This window comes from Limulus polyphemus, unplaced genomic scaffold (genome assembly GCF_000517525.1).
Source record: "Limulus polyphemus unplaced genomic scaffold, Limulus_polyphemus-2.1.2 Scaffold5660, whole genome shotgun sequence".
In the NCBI taxonomy this organism is placed as follows: Eukaryota; Metazoa; Arthropoda; class Merostomata; order Xiphosura; family Limulidae; genus Limulus; species Limulus polyphemus.
The window spans coordinates 56,015-65,758 of NW_013671270.1; the positions used below are offsets into that span (position 1 = coordinate 56,015).

At 35.3% G+C, this 9,744-nt stretch overlaps 1 protein-coding gene across 4 annotated transcripts in view; it reads right to left on the reverse strand.

The window, feature by feature from the left end:
- Nucleotides 1–8,949, reverse strand: part of LOC106472843 (UDP-glucose 6-dehydrogenase-like) — a 56,521-nt gene extending 47,572 nt beyond the window's left edge. For 3 of the 4 annotated variants that reach the window (XR_002613543.1, XM_013933510.2, XM_022401389.1), the window contains exons 1-2: nucleotides 8,871–8,949; nucleotides 1,288–1,487 (exon numbers count right to left, since the gene is read on the reverse strand). Coding sequence is in view for 3 of the 4 variants with exons in the window: in XM_013933510.2 (XP_013788964.1) it covers nucleotides 1,288–1,446 (159 nt within the window). In the remaining variant the exon portion in view is untranslated. Of the gene's footprint in view, nucleotides 1–1,287; nucleotides 1,504–8,870 lie in introns of those variants that run through there. The other variant, XM_022401388.1, reaches the window with a different exon arrangement.
- Nucleotides 8,950–9,744: the final 795 nt, after the last annotated feature.

The window sequence follows — 9,744 nt, forward strand, 5'->3', positions numbered from 1 at the left end:
TAGATGATTTAATTAGTATAAATAATCATGAGATAAATAATTTTATTAATACTATTTATCCAGTAGAATTAGAAATTGAAAATACTTCAATCTCGGATGTAGAGGCACATTATTTAGCTCTTGAAATTAAAATAATTGATAACGATATCAATCTAAATGTTTTTGATAAAAGAAAATATTTTTCTCTTCCAATATACGGTTGTAATAAATTACAATATTTCATTATTAATGTTGAAATATTAATACAGAAATTAATATTCAACAGATTTAATAAAGAAACTTTGAATAAAATTATTAAAATATTCTGTAATAAATATAAGAACATTAATATTAAATAAATATACAGAAGTAAACATTAAGGAGATTTTGCTGATAGTTTCCAATAAGTATTCTTGTTTTAATAAGGTAATTTAAACAACTTGGTACTACTTTTATGTGGATGAACACCTTATCGCATGTAAAGGCTTGTGTAGCGTCTGAAAATTTGTAGCTACAGTGGACTTAAAGGTTGGTGGTTGGGAGTTATACTAGTTAGTTTAGATAACTTGGTTGGGATGTTGTACTAGTATAATTTGTCTACTGTGCTACTAATTAGTGCTTTACTACTACAATGGGGCTGGAATACCAACCTCAGGAGGTAAGTTTACATTACTTACCCCCAAGCAGTAGTACTTTATTTTGTATTTCTTTATTATTTTTTTTTCTACCTTTTTTTATTTATTAATTTTACTTTGGAGAGCAACAAGCAGTGAAGGGTGATATAGGTGTGGGACGTTGTGAGCTAGAGCACCCACATCTCGTTCTCCTAATTTCTACTTTTGAATATTTTTTTAATTTCTTCACGTGAGACTAGTGAACGGAGGTTAAGACTGACAGACGGTGTATCCCCACCGCAATGTGGGTCCTACTTCCGCAGTCATCTCCAACACCCAGGGCACATATTATATCCCACATTATAGCCTGTGCCCTGGGGATCCTTTTGATTTGTGCAGCGTCTTTGTTTAACTTTTGTTTGGGCTTGTTTTTTGTTCATTTAAATGTCATTTATCATTGCTGTTTTTAACGCAGTCATTCCTTCGGATTCTCTATTGCTTGACTGTTTGAGTATTGATCTCCTATATATATATATATACATACATAAAACACTTTAGGCAAAACATTATAATGAAACTGCCCAAACCAACTACTCCACTACTACTCAAAGTGCTTAATAGTAAACACATTACAAATACATATACATTAAAACTCGTAGCAATCACTGAATAAATGTTACCACGGTAACATTACCTCATAAATTGGCAGAATAGCAGAGTTCCACTGCTGAATGCGAGTTTCACTTTTATCAACTACAACCACCTGAATGTCTGGGCATTTTAGGGCTATTACAGTGCAAGTTGGACCTCCAACGTATCCTGCACCGAGACAGCAAATCTTCTTGATCATCATAGTCAACTGATGTCTTCAATCTGATCTTTACTTATGGTGCACTGAAACACGTATTTTCTTGGATCAATCTCAGTCCTTGCTCTATCAATCGTCAGTATCATAGAGTGTTAACATTAATGACAGTTAATAAATACTACTGCAGTGTGTACGTAATATCAAATTATACTTGTCTTATCTTCAGTTCCTGTACACTGACAATCATAAGAAACAAGCTATCAAAACTTCTTGGCTCAATTTTGACATCACATAATGAGCACATGGTTTAATGTCTGAATTTTTTCCCCAAAGTTTTAAAACAGTTTTAAGCCAGATATAAAGAGCTAGTTAGGTTAGTGTTAACAAGTGAGTCTGTTAGTCAGTTTATATGTAATCAGTGCATGATTTAGTCAGTTTGACTGCTACTGTCAGCCAGATAGTTCAGTTCCAGAAACTTTGAATGTTTTTGTGAAAATTGGAAATGAAGCAGAATTTCTGTTTTTATGTTGTTTATTAGTGAAGTTATACCTATCATTACTTGCATAAAACCATGAACTTGCAAGTTCATGGTTTTATGCAACTAATGATAGGTATAACTTCAAGTTCATGGTTTTATGCAACTAATGATAGGTATAATTTTAGTCAAAAAAATAAATTAAGTACACTTCAATTTGCATTCTTCTCTTTAACAAACAATCAGGAAAAACCTGTCCAAAATAGAAATCATTAGACTTATGTCAGAAGATGGATTATTTCAGTAAAAACAAAATCAACTCTGAACTTCAAGATTATAAATGTCTCATGACAAGCATAATTATTAAAGATGCTCAAAACACGATTGAAAATTTAGTAAAAATGATGAAAACCGGAAAGAAAACCAAGACGAAAGGCAAAAAATTAAAAGGTGAAAAAGAAAACTATAAGAAGTTGAAGAAGAGAGAGACAGGAACTTAAAAGGAATTATAAAAATGAAACAGAAAATTTAGAGAAGAATTATGAGGGGAAATCATAATTTGACTGAAGACAAGATCAAGAAAACCAAAGGAAATGTACAGAAGGAATTCAGTGTCAAAATAAAACATTTAGAAACTGAACTGGTAAGTGTAAGATGCTAAAGTTATCATTTTCCTAAACTTAAAATGTATTTCCAAACATACTTACCTCTGCTGACACTAATAGCTATTTCTTGATCTTCATCTTTGCCATCTAAAGTTGTGTTCGCTTGCTCCAGTCTTTATGTACGCCACTCGACTGCCCTCGGCAATATCTAATTTGCAAAACTTTATGCCGGCCCTGACACGCCTTCTATGCAGGTACTGTATATAAGCACTGTATGTAGACAATAAAATCACTTTTTCGAGACTTACCTCATTCTGGTCACTAACACTGGCTCTTAGTGAGGGAGGAAGGTAGGGAGAGTGTCAGCGGTGGTAAGTATGTTTGGAAATACATTTTCAGCTGACACTAATAGCTAGAATCCCACATTTAGAAGGCAGAGGGGCCAGTGAGGACATAGATCACATAGAAATTGTCTGCAGAGAACAAATATGTACCATGAGAAGTGGGGAACCTCACACCACATCCAGAACAGGTATGCTCTTCACTCTGAACTACAGAAAATTGAAAAGGGTGGAATATAATACAAGTATAATGGTCCAGCCCTGACAAAACAGCTGAGGTTCCACAACTTGGGTTGGATTTAAGGGGTCATGGTACCCATATCCCACGTTGTTGACCAGAGCAGTTGGACCACAGATATATACATCTTTGTGATATGATCCCTACCAGTAACAACAAAATGATGCATTTCAAACCACCAGATTTATGAAAGAAAGAAAGCAACACCAAAGAGGGCAATCCTTCTGATCAACCTGAAGAAGTCCAAAAGGCAACAGCCCAGGTCTGGATTGACAGGATCATATGTCCAACTCCACCAAAGTCCAGAACTCACCCAGTCTGGATTTACAAACAGTTGTCTTTAGTCCCCCACTAAGTGGGCAAGGAGAATTCCACTTACCCATAGGACACCATCCCACCAAGGACCAAAGATGGGACCTTGCCGTGTCTGGATTTACGAGGAGATAGTGGATCCCCTGCATGAACAACCCAAGATCTGACAGTGTTTATAAGAGGGCCCAAACCCCCCCCCAACATCAAATCTGGACTGTTTTTACAAGTAGGCTTTTATGAAGGTTGGTCTTGCTCCTACCAACATCTGGGAAAAACTTCCAGGAAAATCCTCTGTCCACCACCTCAGCAAGTGGGAACTGGGTGTGGTAAGGACTCCCGAGCTCCACTAGTAGAAGTAAGGGGGGAACATAAGCATTGGGGAGTCCTGAGGAACAGGTCTCCGGAGACAGTGCAACAGGTAAATCACATTCCCTAATTTTTAAAAGCAAACTGATCTCGATTGATTCAGCTTTAAGGTCAGCAGGGCCTGGAAAAATCCCCTTTAGCTTTACTCATGATAGTCCATGAGTTGCGGTCCATTAGAAATATTGTAATAAGATATCACCATCCAAAATTGCATCCAGATGGTCTTATGGAACACCTCATCTCGACATAGCCCATTGCAACCAGGAACCGATATAAAGGCTGCTAATGTGGAATTTAAATACAAGCATATCCGACTGGGAGACACTTGCCACTGAGTGGGATCCAAAAGAAAGCAATAGGGACCCTATATGAGAAAAGAACAAGAACAGTAAGTCAGATAACACGTTACTCACCACCCTGTTAAAATATAGTAGAGGTAGTCAACACAGCCACAGGGGGAAGACGAAGTCCCTTTGAAGAGGAAACTGCCAGACCGTGAAGGTAATGAGATATGAACGTGTCGGGAAAAGTCCACATACCAATGGAATGATGAGTGGAAGGAGGGGGCCTTGAGACACGAAGGGATCAACCTGCAGAAGTACAAGTGGAAGTAGAATAGAGTCAAGCAGCCAAAGACAAAGAAGGCTGCAAACGTGCTGTGTCACCTCTGGCTTCTAAAAATTCTGGAATTCCAGCAAATAAATAAGGCAGAAGAAAAGGCGCTTCCCGTAAATCTTGAAGGGCAGAAGAAGGTAAGTGAATACCCTCCAAAAATGCATCCCGACATAAGTCCCAGTAACAGACCAACCACGACATCAAGGCAAGTCCTGAAAAGGACAAACATGTCCTAGTAGTGACCAGTCAAGGGCCCAGTTCATTGTCAAGTTGTTGAGGCAATCAGTGATATCTTTCAGACAAAAGTTGAAGGGAAGAGAAGTATCTTAAAACAGTAGGAAGAGTCAAACGAATCCACAAAAATTGTGACCTGTTAAGAAAGATAACACGTTCGTACCTGGCACCCCACAGATCCAACAACGGATCCAACCTTTGAGTGTCCAAATATATATATCATCCTGACAATGATACACCAGGAGATGTTGTTCAGATAAATGAGAGGGGGAGGCATAACACCCTCACGTAATTGTGTTGCAAACCTCCCTGCATACACAGCAATATCAGGAGGAGGAGGAAAACTAAGTAATCCCCTTGAGAATGATCGGACAACAAAGCAGGGGTAGATTTAAAGGCAACTGGTTGCATCTCCAAAACTTCACAAACATGTGTAACTAACTGCTGAAAAAGGGGCAGAAGGTGGCTGATCAGGAGAGGAAGTTCTAGTGAAAGAAGGAGCAGGAAATGAGGAGTTTAAATTCTTCCAGAATATCCCCTTTCAGAATGAAAATTCAAGTCAGCACCTCCTGGAGAGATACCCCGTGGCTGCATGAAGGACTCGATTTCACCCCAAATCAGGTCACGGACAGCTACCATGGAGAGTGTCCCCACCCTACCCACCCCGACTGCTGATCACCACTAGATACCAAAGGGGGGGAACAGACGAAGGCTAAGTAGCCTCCGTGCTTGAAATCGTTACACGGGAATTCATATTCAATGTTTTTTTAAATATATTTGTAGGAAAAACAAATCTAACAAAATATATCTCTAAATAACAAAACAAAGAATTCCTGATTATTGGAAAACAAAAACTAAGAAAATGTAAATCACAAAACATTAGTCTGAATGCTTGATCGAGAAAAAGTGATTTTATTGTCTGCATACAGTGCTTATATACAGTACCTGCATAGAGGGTGTGTGAGGGCCAGCGTAAAGTTTTGCAAATTAGATATTGTCGAGAGCAGTCGAGTGGATTATATAAAGACTGGAGCAAGGGAACACAACATCAGATGGCAAAGATGAAGATCGAGAAATAGCTATTACTGTCAACAGAGGTAAGTATGTTTGAAACACACCTATCGCTATGTATACCCGAGAAGTTTCAATCTCAAACACCATTAACTATGCAATATGGAATACAAGAACTGACCTGGTCTACACTTTTATCACCACTGTGTTGCTACTATGACTGCATGACTTGTTCTAGACTACTCCAGCTACACCATTTCAACAAGTTATGAAATTTAATAGGTCAACTCATCAAAAATGTCCAATGAAACACCCACAGGAAGCATATCAGATACGGTTTGAAATGATCTCTAAGGTGAATGGAGTTGTGGAACATAAGATATTCAACTTGCTATCAGAGGCTTAACAGTTAAAAATAACAGATTAAACAACCTCTCAAAGAAAGCCAAAACAACTACCAGGCATTAGTGGCTGCCTTTCAAACAGAGTTGGAGTGTCTTATCAAAAGAAAGTTTTTAGAGCAGATGAAAGATAAGACCTTCTTGGTCTTACTCACACTTTTACCTGCTTGATGTCTTTAATCTGTAAAACCCATGTACCCTTTACTTTCTTGTTTTGCATTAGTCTTTCCTTTAATTCCATTATTCAATGATTTCAGAACATGCTTAAAATCAGATCTTAACACACTGAAGACACTGCTCTATTTTACAGCATTCATTACATGTAAAGATGTTATCCTTAATATCTGTCTTTCAAAAACACTGAGAGTTATTATAATCAGTTTTCCTTAAGTAAGAGATTTTTTTTACTGGCCACACATCTAGTTTCCATGTAAATGTAAACGGTTATATGATATGATAAATGTACTCTTATAAACAATGACAATTTTTTTTAACTTTTAAAGTTTTCAGTGCTAACTGAAGGATGGAAATCATATTCAAAAAAGACAACAAAGAACTTCAAATAAATGGTTTTTTACTCTACCTGACATTTTGGTTTATAACGTTTTTTGATGGTCTTTGAGTGTCACAGGTTACAAATTTGATTTTAAGTTATAGTAACCACAAATAATATAAGACTACAATATCACACAACATAATGCTTAAAACACTGTCAAACGAGTTCAATGACAGTTCCGACCATCAGAAGCACAAACAAGATCTAAAACAACTATTTTAAACATTATTAAGCTCTTTCATATTCTGATTCAAATCATAATCTTCCCAAGCCTCCTCAGAACAAGAAGCCTCATCCAAGCTAAGATTAATCATGAAGATGACCATGATTTCCCTGCAATGCAAGATTCAGCAGTATGATCACATCTTTAACATCATCTAAATCTGTGAAACTAAACACCTTCCACCCATTATTACAGGGTCTGGGGTTATATGTTTCACAAACAACTCATGAGGTGCCTGCCTAATCTCTCTACAACAATCAGACACTTTTTTAGAAAACAACATCTGCTCTACTGCATGTTTTGACTCCACAAAAACGTGTCATCCTTCCAGAACCACCTCAACAAGTTATTCTGCAATACAATTCTCAGTACTTCACAACAAGAACAACAAAATACTTCTATTAACCACAACTTCTAAAGCTAACAAGTTAGTGTAATTATTTTTTGTATTCGTATAAAAATACATAATTAACTCAATTTCCCATCACTTGCAAACATCCTAAAAATGTTTGTTATATTTGAATACTTTAGTTTAATCTGCATTTGTTTTCAAAAGGTTATGATATAAAACTTGTAACAGCAACAAGCTTTAGGCACCACTGATAAATGAAAACATTTTCTCACTGAATACAACATATCAAGAACTCAACATACTTTGCTACTGTTCCATTTACATTTCATTGCACTTAATTTTTTGGAAAACTTTTTGGAGTAAATTCTTCTTTACCACTATAGCTTTCTAAAGCTACATATGTATGTTTAAATGTTTAAACTACTAATAACAGTATTCATGAATAAACATTTTTGTAGTAGGTTGGACCTTAACTATTAGGAGTAATAAGGAGGAACACTGGAAGTCTAAAGCTAAACTTGTTATCAAGTAGAACCTACTCCTACTGTTAGTTATACACTCATGGTTCACCTAGTTGCCTTTTTAAATAAATTATGCATAAAATGGTTATATTTATTTTTGTTAGGTCTGTGACTTGGTTGAGTTAAGCACAAGCCTTAAATGTTTTTACTGTAAATTGTAATATTGCTTGTATTTGCAATCTTAAATTTACAAGTAAACATTCCTCCTCAATAGACAATGCAGTCTTTGGATCAGAAAATTTTCAGTCCAATATGAGTTTTATTTTTTAATACAAACTCAGTAACTATGCAGACAAGGTTTTCATATTTGTTTTATAATTTAACAGTCATAGCTATAGTTTTAAAATAAAATTATTTTAATCCAGGAATTACTTTTCTGGGAAATATATAGTAAACAACAAAACAGGGTTACTTAACAGACTTTAAAACTCATAAATACATGTCATTATGTGACTATCAAAATTAAAAAAACAATTAAATTTCAAATGCTCAGTTCAACAATAAACAGAGGTGTTGCTAAGCGCTGGCACAGAGTGACCCATGATCTGATTCTATCTGACAATTCCCCCAAACCCCAGTTGATGTTTTGAAAAATTAAAATACTGAAATGCCGAAAATTCCCACGCCTATGGGCTCAAGCCCCGAATCTTTAAAGCACCTAGCAATGATACTGAGAATAAATATTGCAAAACAACACGTATTATTATGCAATTAGCAACAATAAAATTGCTCTCTACATTAACATAATCTAATCAGACTAACGTACTTAGCCTGATGTTTTAAACATTACTTTGTTTAAAAACAAAATAATTTAGCAAACATCAACACTTTTGTAATTACTCACTTTACAGTTTACATTTAGTTTTAACTTTTACTCATTTTCTCAATCTTTACTTTCATTTAATTAAGTGGCAACGCTTTGTTTACGTCAAAAAAAAGAAAAGATAAGCAAAACAAACGACTTAACAATAAACATTATAGAGTAATATTAACAATAATATTTGTATTATAATTTCCTGTCATTAAAATCAAAGATAGCTAACTACATTATTACATTAACTGTAACACCAACAGATGAAACTAGAGAAACAATTAATCCAGTGTATAACGTAGCTAGTTTAATATACCAATCTAATAAGGGGTGTTCATGTAAATATATACATATTAACAATTATAGTGCGTTGGTTCATCAGTGAAATGAATAATATGATTACCATACCTTGCTAGCAAAAACTGAATAATTTACCGCCCAATACGTAATCATGCACATGTCATCAAAGATAAACATTACAAACCGCTAAGTAGTTTCAGCGCCCTCTCGACAATTCAGATATCAAACCTTTTGGGCAAAATTCCGAAAAATAATCATAAACCGAAAGTTAAACAATTATTCTGCCAAAAATCACTGTATTCGAAATGCAATTCACCCTCAATCAAAAATGTTAGTAAATTAGTTTTACTATATCAAGCATTTACTGAATCAATCAGAAAATCAAGTGACATTCAAAAAGTGTATAGGTATTTTATAAAATCGATTTATCTAACAATGTCATTGTCCTTCCTGCTAGTACAATCAACTATTATCTAAGAATGTTATTGCCCTTCCTGTTACTATGATCACTTATTATATAACAATATAATTATCCTTCCTGTTAATATGATAAAATATTATCTAACAATGTAATTGTCCTCTCTGTTAGAATGATAACCTATTATATAACAATGTCGTTGTCCTTCCTGTTAGTAAGATCACCTATTATTTACAATTTTATTATCCTTCCTGTTAGTATGATCACCTTTTATCTAACAATGTCATTGTGTTTCCTGTTAGTATTGTTACGACAGCGGAAATCACGTGAAGTCCGCGAATGTTGAAGATACCTCTTCGTTAGTACACCGTTTCGACAAGGTTTTGTCATCATCAGGAACAAGTAATTTACACTGACACGGATATATATATATACAGTATTGAACAAAGAAGTCACATGACCGGAACTGTTGTGAAACTTAGAAGAGGTATCTAGGTACCCCGGGGTGTTGGTTTAGAGTAGGGTTGTTTTGTTAAATTAAGATGGATTCCTTGATTTTTCGTT